The sequence below is a fragment of the Macaca fascicularis genome, chromosome 5 (assembly GCF_037993035.2).
Source record: "Macaca fascicularis isolate 582-1 chromosome 5, T2T-MFA8v1.1".
NCBI classification, from domain to species: domain Eukaryota; kingdom Metazoa; phylum Chordata; class Mammalia; order Primates; family Cercopithecidae; genus Macaca; species Macaca fascicularis.
This window is the reverse complement of record NC_088379.1, coordinates 58,061,334-58,079,180: the sequence shown is the minus strand read 5'-3', so window position 1 is coordinate 58,079,180 and position 17,847 is coordinate 58,061,334. Positions and strand designations below refer to the sequence as shown.

The following is a 17,847-nucleotide window of genomic DNA, read 5'->3' as shown; positions in this document are numbered from 1 at the left end:
TAAAATCTGTGATTTATAATTACCCCTGAGAATGCTCTCAAATTAGAGTTTTAGCCTCCATTTGTTTTCTCAAATCTCCTCAATGATTCACACACTCTAGGGGCTCTGGAAAGAGGTGTGTGTACTTTTCCTTTTATTCATATCCTCTGCCCATTTTATATTAACGTACTTAACCCTTGTTTTTAATATGAGTTACAGATTTTTTTTTTTTTTCCTGGTATGTCATTTGTCTTTTGACCTTGATGTTTTGTTTTGGATTTTTTTTTTTTCTCAGACATATTTTATGGCTTCTGCATTTTAAGTCATACTTAGAAAAGGCGTTTCCATGTTCAGATTTTAAGGAATTTACTAGGCCAGGCGTGGTACTAGTATTACACCTGTAATACTAGCACTTTGGAAGCTGAGGCGGGGGCATTGCCTGAGCTCTGGAGTTCAAGGCTGCAGTGAGCAATGATTGCTGCACTCCAGTCTGATAGACAGAGTGAGACTCGGTTCCCACTCCCCCGAGAAAAGACTTTAAGGAATTTATACTTCTCTTTTTATCTTATACTTTCTGGTTTCTTTTTTTGCATTTAATTCTTTGTTGTTTTTCTCAACAAACTTTATGAGATACAGATCCACTGATCTTTTTCTAAATAGCTATCTAGTTGTCCCAAAATCTTTTAAGTCTATTTGTAACTCACTGATGGTTATATGCTACCTTTTTCATATACTAAATTCTCATTTGTATATGGGCCCATTTTTCTGGATTTTTGTATTCTGTCTCTTGATTCCTGCTTGTTCATGATCCATTATTCTCTCCCTCTCTTTTTTTTTTTTTTACAGTGTCCCTAGTTAATCTCACTTTCTTCATATGATCTTCAGAATCATGCTGTTTTGTTCAAGAAGCAAAAAAAAACCTTTTTGTAATTTTTATTTGAATCATATTAATTTTATTCATTTATTATTTTTAATTTAATTACTTATTTAATTAATTTTTTTTTGGAGTCTCACTCTGTTGCCAAGACTGGAGTGCAGTGTTGTGATCTCGGCTCACTGCAACCTCCACCTCCCAGGCTCAAGCGATTCTCCTGCCTCAGCCTCCCGAGTAGCTGGGACTACAGGCGCCTGCCACCTCTCCTGGCTAATTTTTGTATTTTTAGTAGAAACGGGGTTTCACCATGTTATTCAGGCTGGTCTCGAACTCCGGACCTCAGGCGATCCAACCCGCCTCAGCCTCCCAAACTGCTGGGATTACAGGCACATTAATTTTATAAATTAACTTAGAATTAATATCTTTGTGATGTTGAGTCTCCTATCTAAGAACATGGTGGCTTTCTATATTGGTTTATGTCCACTTTCGTGCTCTTTAGGAGTGTTTTAAAATTTTCCTTGTTTACATTTTATACCATTTTTATTAGGTTCACTCCTGAGTACTTTATCTTTTTTTGTCTCTATAATAAATTGAATGTTTTATTCTGTCTTTTAACTGGTTATATTTGACTTTGCTCTTCTTATCCTTCAATTAGATCCCAAAAGCCATACTTTTAGAAGATTCTGATTTAAATCTTATTCTGTTTTTTTTAATTACATCAGCCAGTGATTTGATAGTATGCTCTTGTATATACAATGTGGGTATATTTGGTACCTGCAAATGGTTATTCTAAGTAATGAACTTATATATAACCAAGTAGATGAACAAAACATTTGCATTTATAACTTGAGTAGTTGCAAGTTTTCTGTGGCACATGGTCGGTTGAGAATGACTGTTTTTTAACTTCCCAATTTACATGGATGACTTGAAGTTATGTTGTGGGCATGGTAATGACATAGAGGCAAGGAAACAGTAAAAATAATACACCATGTAAAAACTAAATTTGTGTCAGTGCTTACATGGCAGATCATTTGAAGAGGTCCTGTTTGAACTTAATTCAATATTAAATATACCTAAAAATAGATTATAGAAGAGTCAAGATATTGGCATCAAGATTTGCGAAATTAGAATAGTCTAGGTGGTAGAAATTTTTCAGAACACAGTGATGGTTACTTTAAATTCATTCCTTGTCTAGATCTTTGAATTATATTTTGTACATTTTATGAGACTTTCCCCAAAGTGATGCATTACTATTCTGATTTTCATTATTATATTTCAAACAAGTTTTTTTTGAAGATACAGGTTATAGGAATATAAATATGGGCACTGTCAATATTATGAACTAAGATTATTCTACCTAGGAGATGTAAATGTGTTGTATTAAAATTTTGAAAACTAATTTTGCTGGATATGCTTGTTTTCGGTATTAACTGTACTTGGCAGTAGTTAATGGTTTGGGGCACTTGGCTAATTTAAATCTTCCTCTTATCTGGTGTGTGATCACTGAATTTGTAGTATGGTTTATTTATTGTTAGAGAATATATTCTCTCATGGAATTTGACTAAATGATTCAGGGGATTATTTTTTGTATTTTTCTTGATTTTTTTTTTTTTTTTTTTGAAAGAAGTAGAATTTTCCTTTTATCAGGCACTTGTTTTTAAACTTCTGACTGAAATATCATAAATTTGCTTGGCAAATTCATTGTAAAGTGTCTTGGGATTAATAGATATTTTAAAGCCTCCACGCTATAATTTTTTTTCCGTAGCAGACAAGGTTTTTAAAGTAATGGTATTTTAAATAACCCAGTATATGCCTCTGAACATGGATCAATTCTAATTTCTGCACTCTGTTCATTTTAGGAAGTGCAGCCTGTGGTGCATACAAGAATTTATTCTCTTGTTTAGTTTTTTAAAACTGGATTTCTGGCTCATCTCTTATAAGATGTTAAAGTTCTTTTCATGCAAATGGAAGGGATCTTAGGGCAACTTTAAGTTTAAAAAATATAAAATGAATGGAAAGATTTCTACCAATTTATCTGTTGCAGGGAAGCAAAATACAAACAAGAGTTGGATTATTAATGTTGCTTTGTACCTGGCTAAGCAATTGTCCCATTGCAGTAACACATTTTCTTCACAATTCAGCCAATGTTCCATTTGTATCCTTTATGTTTTAGTAATGTACATGTAAGTATTTATATCTTTTTTAGTTTTTCTTCTCAATTAGAAGTAGCTCTATGCCCAAAATACTTGAATTCTCCACTATCATATCTGTGTTGCAACTTTTTAAACTGTTAAGGTTGTAATGATGCTTAAGTTGTGTGTGTGTGGTTTGTTTTATGCTGGCTTGGAATATATATGGAATTTCTTTTTTTTTTTCGAGACAAAGTCTTGCTCTGTCGCCTAGGCTGGAGTGCAGTGGCTCTCTCAGCTCACTGCAACCTCCGCCTCCCAGGTTCAAACAATTCTTCTGCCTCACTCAGCCTCCTGAGTTAGCTGGGATTACAGGTATGTGCAACCACACCCAGCTAATTTTTGTATTTTTAGTAGAGACAGGGTTTCACCATGTTGGCCAGGCTGGTCTCGAGCTCCTGACCTCAGGTGATCCACTCACCTTGGCCTCCCAAAGTGCTGGGATTACAGGCATGAGCCACCGTACCTAGCCTATATGTGGAATTTCTTATGGGAACTCTTATGTGAAGTATTAATGTGTGTCAAATTCAAATTGCAAAATATACTAGATATTATCAATCCTTAGCCTCCTTAACAAAGATTTCAGCTTACAGGACAAATTGCAGAAAATCTTGGAGAAGAAGAGCAGTTGGTCCAAGGCTTATGTGCCCTTTTGTTGGGCATTTCGATTTATTTCAATGATAACTCACTTGAGAGCTACAAGAAGTAAGTAAGGCCTTGGAAGATGACTCTCTTAATGGCATCAATAGATAATGATGCTTTTTTTTTTTTTTTTTTTTGCCAAAGCATTATGTAGATCAAGTTTTATGTTTTGTTTTGATTTTATTTTTTAAAGCATCTCAATATGTTTATCTCTGTAGAGAGAAACTAAAACAACTAATAGAGAAGAGGATTGGCAAAGAGAATTTCATAGAGAAACTAGGATTTATTAGCAAACATGAGTTATATTCCAGAGCATCTCAGAAACCCCAGCCAAACTTTCCCAGTCCAGAATACATGATATTTGATCATGAGTTTACGAAGCTGGTAAAAGAACTTGAAGGTAAGACTGAAGATTTATATTGATATTTGATGGAAAGTAATTATGTTTATATTGTACATGTATATTCTGGATGCATGCAGGTTATATAATAACTCTAAAGGTATATTTTTTTCCTAGCTCTTGATCTGTAGCCCATTGAAGGACATTTGGCTTTCAGTAAGATTGAAAAGATTCTTACCTATCATGGAGTTAGGTTACATGTTTCTACTAAGTCTTAATAGTAAAATAGTATTTAAAACATTTAAAACAAATTTTAAATAAGCTTTCTTTTATAGGTGTTATAACTAAGGCTATTTATAAGTCCAGTGAAGAAGATAAAAAAGAAGAAGAGGTGAAAAAAACATTAGAACAGCATGACAATATTGTGACTCACTACAAAAATATGATTCGAGAGCAAGTAAGTACTGATGAATTGTATAGACCCTCTGATTACCATAGGCACTTTCTGCTTTCAGGAAGAATTTCTTTCTGGCATTTCAAATGAAAGAGGATATAGAAAGCAAAACTCATTATTTTTCAAAGCATCTGAGTATTCAACAGAGTGCTTAATATGTGCTAAGCACTATGCAGCTGATTTATTAGATAATGATGAGTGGATAAAGATGAAACTACATTTGCAGAATCATCAGTTGACATTTTCTTTCCAGGATACCAGTGAACTTTCATTACTTGCATTGTGTTGAGTACCCTAAACCTTTCATAACATTCCTTCAAAATGTTTTCTTGACTTTTACTCTCATTTAATTTCTTATGATATTTACCTTGATTAGAATTCTAGAAAGTGCTGAAAAATGAGGTTATTAATGTTGTTAAAATTCCAGTGTCATAAAAAAATACAGTAGTGGCAGACCCTGTGGGACAGATTTATCCCCTTCCCTCTACTGCTGTCCACACCTGTCTACTAATTGTGCACAGTTTATGGCAGGTGTGGCAATAAAGGCATACATAGAACCCTTTAAATTGACAACTGTTTATATCTTATTTTCTTCCTCACAATCTACATTACTGAGATTAGTTTATTTTTTGTTTAGACAGAGTCTTGCTCTTGTCGCCCAGGCAGGAGTGCAGTGGTGCAATCTCAACTCACTGCAACCTCCGCCTCCCAGGTTCAAGCAGTTCTCTTGCCTCAGCCTCACAAGTAGCTGGGATTATAGACGTGTGCCACCATGCCACCTAATTTTATATTTTTAGTAGAGATGAGGTTTCACCGTGTTGGCTGGTGTTGATCTCCCAACCTCAGGAGATCGGCTCGCCTCAGCCTTCCAAGGTGCTGGGATTATAGGCATGAGCCACCACGCCTAGCCTACTGAGATTAAAAGTTTAGAAGGAATGAAAATGTTGTGGTATATTTAGCATTCATTCTAAGCTTTTCAGTTTAAAAGTAAATCAATAAATTGTAATCTTAGAATGGTAAAATTTGAATCATCAAACTACTCATGGTTATTAGGATTTTTCATCTATACCTGGGTACAAAGATGGAGTCATTTCCAGTTGGTAAAATGTAATAATATCTTTGGAATAGTGAAAAATGAATGCAACACAATGCAAGTAATGAAAAACAAATTGCTGGAATGTGATACAGAGTCTATACTTGGGGCTGCAAATACAGTTGATTTGGCGAAAGAAAAGAATGATTGACACAATTACTCTAATAACTCCTTTAGAAATGTTCTTTTTAAATATTCTTACCATTTAAAATGCTGTTTGGTATTAGACCACAAGCATCTAGAACTATAAAATGTTTATATCCTTTGAATGACATTTGATAATTCATCCTGAGGAAATTCTCCAAAATTCAGGAAACAATTATATGGACTAAAATATTTATTGTAATGAAATTTGTCACTTTGAAAAATGGAAAGCAATGTTAAATAGATGCAATACAATTTATATTTAGTGTTTTTGACGCTAAGGTTGCTTTCCATTTTTCTTTCTTTTTTTTTTTTTTTGAGACAGATTTTCATTCTTATTGCCCAGGCTGGAGTGCAGTGGCTAAGCACAGTGCCTCATGCTGGTAATCCCAGCACTTTGGGAGGCTGAGGTGGGCGGATTACCTGAGGTCGAGAGTTCGAGACCAGTCTGACCAACAATGGAGAAACCCCGTCTTTACTAAAAATACAAAAAATTAGCTGGGCATGGTGACACATGCCTGTAATCCCAGCTACTTGGGAGGCTGAGGTAGGAGAATCGCTTGAACCTGGGAGGCAGAGGTTGCAGTGAGCTGAGATCACACCATTGCATTCCACCCTGGGCAACAAGAGCAACACTCTGTCTCAAAAAAAAAAAGAAAGAAAAGATAAATGGAATGCAACCTTAGCATCAAAAACATTGAATATAAATTGTATTGCATCTACTTAATTAGTGAGGATTAAACATTATGTTTTGAAGACTGTGTAGCAATATGGGGAAATTATGATAGAATGTTAAGTAAATTAAAGGCTACATAATTATATATTGACGGATTATGACAAATTTTAAACCATGGATTGGGGAAAAATTAGAAGAAAATAAAGAAATACATCAAATTCCGGCCGGGCACGGTGGCTCACGCCTGTAATCCCAGCACTTTGGGAGGCTGAGACTGGTGAATCACCTGAGGTCAGGAGTTTGAGACCAGCCTGGCCAACATGATGAAACCCCGTCTCGACTAAAAATACAAAAACATAAGCTGGGCGTGGTGGCGGGCGCCTGTAATCCCAGCTACTCAGGAGGCTGAGGCAGGAGAATTGCTTGAACCCAAGAGGCGGAGGTTGCAGTGAGCTGGATCGCGCCACTGCACTCCAGCCTGGGCGATAAGAGCAAAACTCCGTCTCAAAAAAAAAAAGAAAATAAAAGGACGTCAAATTCCAACTATAGTTTTATTATGATGGTAAAAGCTGGAAGCTCTTTTATCAATTTCCTGTATTTCTCATTGTCTTTTAATATTGAAAATAATATAGATGCATATGTATAGATACATATGCTAAATTTCTTAGTTTGATGTAAATTTTTAAATGGTTTTGTGACCAAAAATGGAGTTTTTTCATTGTATTTCCCACTATAATTGCAGGCTGTGCCATGGTGTTTATCAGTGGAGACTTCCTTGAAATCTTGTAGTTCTACTGCATGTTAATTGGCCTTGATGGATATATTAACACACCAAGTTGCTTAATTATTGAATCATTTTGGAAGTGTTGAGCACTTTAGCATACTCTCCCAAAATGTGACCTCTAATTTTTAAAAGTGTTCACCTTCTTAATGCTAACTAGTATGAATTTAAAACACATGAATTATGTTTTGTTCTACAGGATCTGCAACTTGAGGAATTAAAGCAGCAGGTTTCCACATTAAAATGTCAAAATGAACAGCTCCAGACGGCAGTCACACAGCAAGTATCTCAGATCCAGCAGCACAAAGACCAGTATAATCTTCTTAAAATACAGCTAGGTAAATGTAGCTGAGCCATCACAGTGATAGCACCTAGGTCATTCTTTCCTCAAGAGCTAGACAAAGTAAAAGATTATTTTTGTGGACTAGTCTTCTTCTAACCTTAATCATGGTGACAAAAAATGTAAATTGGAGTTTAAAGCAAAATAGCATGATAGTTAAGAGTAGTTAAGACTGGACCTTTGGAGATTGAAGTCCAAGCTTCTTGCTACGTGTTTATCTGGCCGATTGATTCTCATCCATGGCTGCATATTAGAATCTCCTGAGATGCTTTTTTTTTTTTTTTTTTAAATACCGATGCTGATACCACAATAGTGTTTCTGATTTAATTAATCTGGAGTTAGGTCCAGGGATCAGTAACTAGTACAAGCCCACCGGGTGATTCTAACGTATAGCTGATTAAGAATGACTGATGTAATCTTTCAGTTTCCTCTTCTGCAAAATGGAGATAGTAATAACGTTTGAGAACTAAATGAAATAATAAATGAAAAATTTAAGTTGTGCCTGGAAAATGGCAAGAGCTCCACTGCTTATAAATAGTATTATCCTACAGTGCTTGTGAAGATTTTTTAAAGGGATTTTATTTTCTCATATTCAGTTGACAGAAGTGGAATTAAAATTACTGTAATTCTTAATCATAGATCACCAGGCCATGCAGGCCACACAAGGCTGTGCTGTTTTTTCTCCCAGAATCCAGAAAATATTATCAGTTCGCTATTTTTATCAATATACCATTCTGCAAAGATGAAATGTGATTGCAAAAGTGCTGCCAAAGTAATTGAATTAAGAAAATTATATATTTGAATCTTCTAGTTCAAAAATGAAAAGCTTAAGTTTCCCATTGGCTTTTAAAATGTTATGTCTGTCTAACAGGAAAAGACAATCAGCATCAAGGTTCTTACAGTGAGGGGGCTCAGATGAATGGCGTTCAACCAGAAGAAATTGGTAGATTGCGAGAAGAGATAGAAGAATTAAAAAATAATCAGGAACTTCTACAGAGCAAGCTAACTGAAAAGGACTCTGTGATTGAAAATTTGGTAAGTAAATGTTTAAAAATTTAAAATAAGAGTTCAAGAGTGGTTCTCATTATACTGCCTTTTTCTTTCTTTCTTTCTTTTTTTTCCTTGGATCTCTTAAGCCAGAATATCATATGTTAAGATTTTACAGGATGGGCTGGGCACAGTGCCTCACGCCTGTAATCCCAGCACTTTGGGAGGCCGAGGTGGGTGGATCACCTGAGGTCAGGAGTTCGAGACTAGCCTGGCCAATATGGCAAAACCCTGTCTCTACTAAAAATACAAAAATTAGCCAGGCATGCTGGCAGGCACCTGTAGTCCCAGCTACTCGGGAGGCTGAGGCAGGAGAATCGTGTGAACCCGGGAGGTAGAGGTTGCAGTGAGCTGAGATCACCCCACTGCACCCCAGCCTGGGCAACAAGAGGGAGATTTTCCATCTCAAAAAAAAAAAAAAAGATTTTACAGGATGAGCTTTGGAGTCAAACTGTTTAAGCTTCCATGCTTCCATTGAATTTAAGCAATTTAGTTAACCTCTTGTTAACTTGTTTCCTGATCTATAAAATGGTAGTGGTAATGTCTAGTTCATTGTTGTGAGATTTAAGTGAAATACTTTCTAATACATAGAAATTATTTAATAAATGTCTGCTTTTATGCTCTTTCTCCATATGAACACAGGTAAATGCTTAGATTTAATAAATTACAAATTTTTTTTTTGTTTTTTTTTCTTTAGAGACAGAGTCTCACTCTGTTGCCCAGGCTGGAGCACAGTGGCACAATCTCTGCTCACTGCAACCTCCACCTCCCGGGTTCTAGCAGTTCTCCTGCCTCAGCCTCCCGAGTAGCTGGGATTATAGGCGCACGCCACCACACCCGGATAATTTTTTGTATTTTAGTAGAGACAGGGTTTCACTGTGTTGCCCAGGCTGGTCTTGAACTCCTGACCTCACGTGATCCGCCCGCCTCGGCCTTCCAAAATGCTGGGATTACAGGTGTGAGCCACCGCACCTGGCCTACAAATGGATTTTTAGCCATTAAAAAGTTGTAGACAATATGTGCTGTGTTGAATTTGTATCTTGGGCATAAAAATTAAAATGTTGATATGAATTTTTTGGTAAGCACACGTATGATATAGTTTATATGTGTACAGTTCTGTTTTGTTTTTTCTCATCTTTTTATACCGCGTATATTTTATAGTTTATTTTTGTGCTATTTGTAGAAATCTTCCCAAACATCTGGCACAAATGAACAGTCTTCAGCAATAGTTTCAGCTAGAGATTCTGAACAAGTTGCAGAATTAAAACAGGTAATTTTCCACTTTGATCCAATTCTACTTTGTCGTATTTTAATTATAATAGAATAACAGCCCTGTAGTTTCACAAATCTAGAACTGTATTAGCAGATGTAAGTAAAATTTAAGTTAAGACAACCATTTGAAAATCCAGAAGCTATTTCTATTTATATGATAATGGTACTTTGCTTTTTTTGTGTTTTTTTCAGAGATATTCTTTTTAAAAAATCTCCGCATCTCACCCGTGTTATTTATAGATTATCAGTGAACTAACAACAAAAAATTTAAATTTATGACTTGCAAATATGAAAATGTAAAATCTTATGCCTAATTTTCATATACTATGATAATTGCTTAACTAAATGTATGGGGTTTTTTAACTGTTTTGTCTAAAAAATACTGAATTTTAGAATTGAAAACGAGAAAAACAAAAGGTAAACTTACGTATATCTCAATTAAATGACTCCAGCTAAAAAGTAAAATAAACTACAGGCCGGGCGCGGTGGCTCAAGCCTGTAATCCCAGCACTTTGGGAGGCCGAGACGGGCGGATCACGAGGTCAGGAGATCGAGACCATCCTGGCTAATATGGTGAAACCCCGTCTCTACTAAAAATACAAAAAAAAAACTAGCCGGGCGAGGTGGTGGGCGCCTGTAGTCCCAGCTACTCGGGAGGCTGAGGCAGGAGAATGGCGTAAACCTGGGAGGCAGAGCTTGCAGTGAGCTGAGATCCGGCCACTGCACTCCAGCCTGGGCGACAAAGCGAGACTCCGTCTCAAAAAAAATAAAAAAAATAAAGGAAAATAAACTTTTTCTGCGGTAATTTATAACATCTAGAAAAGCAAATTAAACTGTTTTCTACTTGCTTATAGTATTTATAAATTCCTGTTAAACTAGATCATTCAGATTTACCTTTATCCAATGAAAAAATTTAAACGTATTGGTCAAGAAAAGAATCAAAAAAGAGAAATGAACTGTGTACACTTACAATTAAATAATGTAGCAATTAGAAGAAAACTCTAGAGTATATTATCCCCAAACAGGTTCTGGGTTTTTTTTTCTTTCCTCCTCTTTTCTTCTCTCTCTTTTCTTCTTTCTCTCCTTTCTTTCTTATTATAAAAGAAATGCATGCTGCTTTTTTTTTTTTTGAGATGGTGTTTTGCTCTTGTTGCCCAGGCTGGAGTGCAGTGGCACCATCTCGACTCACTATAACCTCCGCCTCTCAGGTTCAAGTGATTCTCCTGTCTCAGCCTCCTAAGTAGCTGGGATTACGGGCGCCTGCCACTGCATCCGGCTAATTTTTTGTATTTTTAGTAGAGACAGGATTTCATCATGTTGGCCAGGCTGGTCTCGAACTCCAGACCTCAGGCAGTCCACCCGCCTTGGCCTCCCAAAGTGCTGGGATTACAAGCGTGAGCCACTGCGCCTGGCCAAGAAATGCATACTTTTTTTTTTTTTTAATCCAAGCAATACTAAAAAAGTGACCATCCTTACTAACCTAGGACTGACTGACTTCCTTCTCCCTCCACTAATCAACTGGCCCTAGTCCACTGACATGGCTGCTTTGAAAGAGAAATGACTGAACATAGAGAAATTTTGTCTTATTTTGATAATGACCATGTACCTCAGAGTAGATTCTAAATATCTGACCTTTGTTGAAAAAAAGAATCACTTATCATTGAGGATTTTCAGGTCTCCAATATTTGTTCACAATGTTTTATTTGTGTGGGAAGGTTAATATGCTCTTTTGGTTTTATTAAGTCTACCTATACTAGAACTGTATTAAAATTAAAGGGAATTAAGTTACTAATACATAGCCTTAGTTTGTAAATCCTAAGTAAAAATAAGCTATTTAATTATGTTTCCCAGTGAAACTTTAATATTTTTATAAAAAGCAAATTGCCTTTTATTTTACTTTCTCCAGTTTACTTACTTTTATAAACTTTAGATTGTTAAAAAAAAGTATGTATTTTTTAAGGGACAGTTGTGTTTTTTATAATATATAGTAAAATACTGTATACAGAAAACTATAACTCATTTTAATAACTAAACAAAATAATTAAATTAGAAAAGCCATAAAGGTACATGATAGAAATTTTAAAGAGAACCAAAAGAAAAGAGCCTTTAACTTGCCATTGTCCCACCACTTATCAGTGTCTCCAGACATTACCAGATGTCCTCGGAGATTGGGGGATATGGGGAGAAATCACTCCTGCTGAGAGCCATTTTTATAATTGCCTTTCTTTTCCTATACTTTTTTGGAGGGAGGAGAGGGTGAGAAGTTTGGAAATTCAACATTAATAAAAACTTTCAATTAATACCCTGGTTTTCATTATAGTACTACTGCTTTCATCTATGTTTGGTGGTCCCTAAAGATGTCCTGTTTTGTCCAGCCACATAATAAACCTCAAGTCTTCATCCAGGAAAGGAGGAACGGTTGCCTGATACCTAAGATTGAGACAGGGATCTGATGATCTATTTCTTAAATAGTCTTTTAACCAGCCGTGCAGTTTTTAACCTCATTTTTATCTGTACTTCCAGAGGTATCTAATGATACCAGTTCCCAACCTTTCTGGTAGTTAATGCATTCATTGTAAGTCAGGTACTATCTTAACTTTCTCAGTGGTCATCCTAGCTTTCAGCTTTCTCAGGTGTGCTGAGTTAATACCACTGTTACTGGCTTTCTCAAATTCCCCAATTATATTGCTCTCTTATAGAAGAGAGCAATATATGTTTTTGTTTGTGTAGGTGTCTTCCTCTCTCCCTCCCATCCTTCCTTTCTTTATTCCTTCTCCCCTCCCTTCCTCTCTTTATGATTTTTTTTTTTTTTTTTTTTTTTTGTGGCATGGGGGTTCAGGAGGGAGCAGAGGTAAATGAATGTGTTGAATTTTCCATCTTGAACCCAAAGTTCAAGAATAGTTTTTTAGAGTTAGATTTTAAGACTAGGAAGTTGTAAATCATTTTTTAAATGTCTCTGTAAATATTTCCTTGATGAAATTAATACCATTTAATGTTATGACTCAACTATTTTTGTCTCTTAGGAACTGGCAACTTTAAAGTCTCAGTTAAACTCACAATCTGTGGAGATCACCAAACTACAGACAGAAAAGCAGGAACTGTTACAGAAAACAGAAGTGTTTGTAAGTATTTTCTGGTTTTCCTCTGGAAGGTAATAAAAACAAGGTTGATGTATTATTTCTTAGCCACAATGAAAAAGAAGCAAGCTCATCAGATAGCATCTTCTCTTTAGATTACTTACTAGCCGGTGTTTAGTAACATAGGCTTTATATTTATGGTGGCAATCCTTTTATAGTCAGTCACCAGATTAGTTTATTCAAGTACTTAGTAGTTTATTTTGCTGGTATCACATTCTATTTCTGTCCCTTCAGTCCAAGCTGGCAGTTTTTCTGCTGTCATAAAATATTCAAAAACCCTTATTGTTTTCTCCAGAACATGCTTTCTCATACTTTTGCAATACAGGTAAACTGACAATTTTCCAAATCTTCTAATTCTGATTCTTTTTTGCTTAGCAATTCCTTCTTCAATTTCTCTCTCTTCTCTCACATTTTACTTTAAGCAACAAGGAGAAACCAGGCTGCACTCCAACACTTTGCTTGGAAACCTCAGCAAAATATCCAAATTCATTATTTACAAAGTTCTGCTTTCCACAAAATACTGCAACGCTATTTGGCTAAGTTATTTGCCACTTTATAACAAGGGTTGCCTTTCCTCTAATTCCCAGTAACGTGTTCCTAGTTTTCATCTGAGACCTCACCAAAAGCACCTTTAACATTCATATTTCTGCCAGCATTCTTCTTCTCACTATGACCATGAAGCTTCTCTCCAACTCCGTTCTTTTCTTTCTGAGCTCCACCAGAATCACTTAATCCATATCTCTACCAACAGTCTCATCAAGGTGATATAGGCTTTGTCTACCATGCACCTCAAAAATTCTTAAAGCCTCTACTCATTACACAGTTCCAAAGCTATTTCCACATTTTTAGATATTTGTTGTGTCAACACCCCACTTCCTAGTATTTTAGAAAAAAAGACAAGGAAAGACTGAAGAACTGTTATTCAGGAGTGCCTTCTCTAGCACTTGAGAAAAGATTTGCTTTTCACTAATAATGATATTTGGCTCCATTTATCTACCTATCTAGGATAATAGTATGGACTTATAGGAAATTTATGAAGGAAAAGCTTTGAAAAATAATCTGTTTATTAAATGCTGGGTTACAGTTACATTAGAGCTGCCTTGCTGATTACTTTTCTGGGCTTAATTACCTTGAGGCACCTTAGCCCAGCCTTCCTCGTACTCTTATGAGATTTGATGCTCTTCCATGTGGGAACAGCTCGTCTGACAGTGGAGAGCACTTTGTTGCACATAAATACATGAGGAATTATATTTTCTGTTATTGAAAGTAAAATATCAAAAGGCAAAAAAATTAAATAAGCACTTTGGGAGTTCATGTTGATTGTAATGTTTAAGAGACATCTTTTTTCCATTTCTAATTTCAGGCAAAATCAGTTGAGGTGCAAGGAGAGACCGAGACTGTAATAGCCACCAAAACTACTGATGTAGAAGGAAGACTGTCAGCATTATTACAAGAGACTAAAGAGTTAAAGGTTTGTTTTTGGTGCAACTTTTATTTACTGTATATAATATGAAATGAACTCTAGGAAATGTTATGTATCTTTCAAATTCTTAGATTTATGAAGAAAGCTAATGATGTGCAATTTTATCTCACAACATTTTAACTCCTATATTGATGATTTAAGATGACACAAATGAAGATTTTTTTGTTTCAGGTGGTTTTTTGTTGTTGTTGTTTGTTTTTGTTTGTTTGTTTGTTTGTTTTTTTGAGAGGGAGTCTCGCTCTGTCACCAGACTGGAGTGCAGTGGCACGATCTTGGCTCACCACAACCTCTGCCTTCCAGGTTCAAGCGATTCTCCTGCCTCCGCCTCCTCAGTAGCTGGGATTTCAGGCACCGGCCACCACGCCCAGCTAATTTTTGTACTTTTAGTAGAGACGAGGATTCGCCATGTTGGCCAGGCTGGTCGCAAACTCTTGACCTCAGGTGATCCACCCACCTCAGCCTCCCAAAGTGCTGAGATTACAGGCATGAGCCACCACGCCCAGCCTGTGTTTTCTTTTTAAGATCAATATCTAATCACAATAACAAAACAAGGAGCACAAATGTAGCTAATACACAAGCCACATGTAGATTTTCCATAAGCTGTGGAACACAGGAACATTAAGTCCTGTCAGCATATTATTGTGTGAAAGAGACATCAGAATAAGTAACATGAAGAAAGGAATGAGGTCACATTAAGGAAAATAATGTATAATTGTGCTTTTTGGATTGTGGCCAAATTATTTTTAAACCATAGATTTTTATTTGAAGCTATTTTCTTTTCATTTAATTGTATGCTTGAAATTGGGATTAAAAAATTTTTTTTAACTTGAGCTTCAAGTTCTAAAATTCTGGTGCTAATCAGACTTGTGCTATAAAATGCTTTGTATTTCTGTTTACTCCTCTGATTATCTGAAATGGTAATACTTTTTTTTAAGTCTCTTAAAGGTTTTTTGAGGAATAGCTAACTAAAACTATTTTTTGGATGTTCAACTGTTTTTTGGCAATAACCATTTTAGATGAACAGTCTAACAAATTCATGTTACTGTGTGTGTTAAACCTCCTATACCCTTAACCTCCATCCCTAAATTCCTTAGGTTGAATAAGTACAGTGATTTGTCATAGAAAGAAACTATTTGTTAAAAACTCTAAGAAAGTGAGTGCTAATTTTAGATTCCTGCCTTTCACCTTTCTTTTCCTAGAATGAAATTAAAGCTCTGTCTGAGGAAAGAACTGCCATTAAAGAGCAGCTGGATTCATCTAATAGTACCATTGCCATTTTACAAACTGAGAAAGACAAACTAGAGTTGGAAATTACAGATTCTAAAAAAGAACAGGATGATCTCTTGGTGCTCTTGGCCGATCAAGATCAGAAAATACTGTCATTGAAGAATAAACTCAAGGATCTTGGTCATCCAGTAAGATTAAAATGTCTCCAAAAATGATTTGTATTATGTTTTAGTGTAATGCATTTAAAAGATTTTTAATGTAGCATGGAAAAGTTGTGCCTATATTATAGGAATGGATATGTAGGTTCATGAATATGGTACCATCTGTACTGTTTTCACTATTTTCATTGAATTTACTTAATACACAGATTAGGTTCAGTTTTCAGTACTTACACACTATTTTCTTTTGGACCTTAAGCCTAGAAAGTGAATTCATTTGATTGGTAACAAGACTGTTGTCACCCACGTGTGTCATTATCTTTTGCCATGTTTGGTTCAGATATGTGTGTAAAGAGGTGTAGCCATTTATCAGCAAAGTTAACTGATATGTCTCATTCATATTAGAAATGACAGCCTTCGGCATCAAATCAAAGAAATCAGATGGCTTATATTCTAATGTAGTTACTAGAATACAAAATTTGTCCGGGCGTGGTGCTCACACCTGTAATCCCAGCACTTTGGGAGGCTGAGACAGGAGAATCACTTGAACCCGGCAGGCAGACATTGCAGTGAGCCGAGGTCGCACCATTGCACTCCAGCCTGGGTGACAAGAGCAAAACTCCGTCTCAAAAAAAAAAAAAAATTATCAATAATATATATTGTTAAATGTTGAATGTGACATAAACAGATTTTCACAATATTAAATACATCTTTTTCCTCTAGGTTGAAGAAGAGGATGAACTTGAATCTGGAGACCAAGAAGATGAGGATGATGAAAGTGAAGATCCTGGCAAGGACCTAGATCATATCTAGCTTTAAAATCTCTAGGAACGATAGAGATTATATCATAACTCCGAAGATGGAATCTAAACTTTGGTTTACCTCCACGGAAAATAAAGATTTAGAAACCAGGTGGAAAACATTCACTATTAAGACTATTGATATATTTTTGTAATGTTGCCACCCATGTTGAAAACCTTAAAACTAAATTTATGTAGAACATACATCTTTTATTTAAATCCATCTGAACTGTCCCAAAATATAATTTGCAAAGAGCTTCAGACACCAAAAATACACCATTTTAAGGCATGTGGTGGCAATGCTATTTGCCTTAGTTCATTGGTTGTTTACTTTGCAAAATTTGTGACTTTTAAGTACTAACACATTTGATTGAATGTGTATTGAATTGGAATTATTATTTCTGAATTCAGTGTTTGAGTCCTTAGTTGGTGATTTTCTTTTAAATAAATTAGTTTATTTAAAAGCAAGATAGCCTGGGCTGGGAATTAGTGTATATCATCAGCCCTCCATCTAATGTGATTGCTAAGATGTGCAGGATAGGAGAGCTTAGAATGAGTGCCTTGACACCTACATATGGCTGCATTCCGTACCTCAGTGAAGAAGCCGAAGGATGCTGACACACAGTGATGTGGAGGGCGTTCAGGAGAAACTTTTGCAACAGTGTATTAATGTGATTGGTTTTCTTTTTGTTTTAAGCTAAACATCTAAAACAAATTTCAAGTTAACAGTTCATACAACTCAGATTTAGTATTATTGTTTATCATAAAACATATTATGTTCCTAGTTTTAAAAAGACCCAAACTATGATTTATATAATTTATTGGCATTTTTGCTGAATAGGTGTAAGTCAGATAATAGATTTTAAAAAAGTAAATGAGGCAATGTGTCAAAATTTAATGTTTCATAATAAAAATAGATACATTCACTTAATCCTTGGTCATGGTTCCCTTTTTTTTACATCTTTTTTTTTTTTTTTTTTTTTTTTTTTTGAGACGGAGTCTCGCTCTGTGGCCCAGGCTGGAGTGCAGTGGCTGGATCTCAGCTCACTGCAAGCTCCGCCTCCTGGGTTTACGCCATTCTCCTGCCTCAGCCTCCCAAGTAGCTGGGACTACAGGCGCCCGCCATCTCACCCGGCTAGTTTTTTTTGTATTTTTTAGTAGAGATGGGGTTTCACCGTGTTAGCCAAGATGGTCTCAATCTGACCTCGTGA

General features: G+C 35.8%; 1 protein-coding gene across 4 annotated transcripts in view; it reads left to right on the top strand.

The window, feature by feature from the left end:
- The window catches only part of USO1 (USO1 vesicle transport factor), a 91,252-nt gene extending 73,685 nt beyond the window's left edge, over window positions 1-17,567 (top strand). For all 4 annotated transcript variants that reach the window (XM_074039859.1, XM_074039858.1, XM_005555040.4 and 1 more), the window contains 11 exons: window positions 2,898-3,008; window positions 3,629-3,747; window positions 3,903-4,084; window positions 4,360-4,481; window positions 7,372-7,510; window positions 8,384-8,547; window positions 9,743-9,829; window positions 12,855-12,953; window positions 14,332-14,439; window positions 15,651-15,866; window positions 16,560-17,567. In XM_074039859.1, the coding sequence (XP_073895960.1) occupies window positions 2,898-3,008; window positions 3,629-3,747; window positions 3,903-4,084; window positions 4,360-4,481; window positions 7,372-7,510; window positions 8,384-8,547; window positions 9,743-9,829; window positions 12,855-12,953; window positions 14,332-14,439; window positions 15,651-15,866; window positions 16,560-16,649 (1,437 nt within the window). In that variant the 3' untranslated portion in view covers window positions 16,650-17,567. The remainder of the gene's footprint in view (window positions 1-2,897; window positions 3,009-3,628; window positions 3,748-3,902; window positions 4,085-4,359; window positions 4,482-7,371; window positions 7,511-8,383; window positions 8,548-9,742; window positions 9,830-12,854; window positions 12,954-14,331; window positions 14,440-15,650; window positions 15,867-16,559) is intronic.
- Window positions 17,568-17,847: the final 280 nt, after the last annotated feature.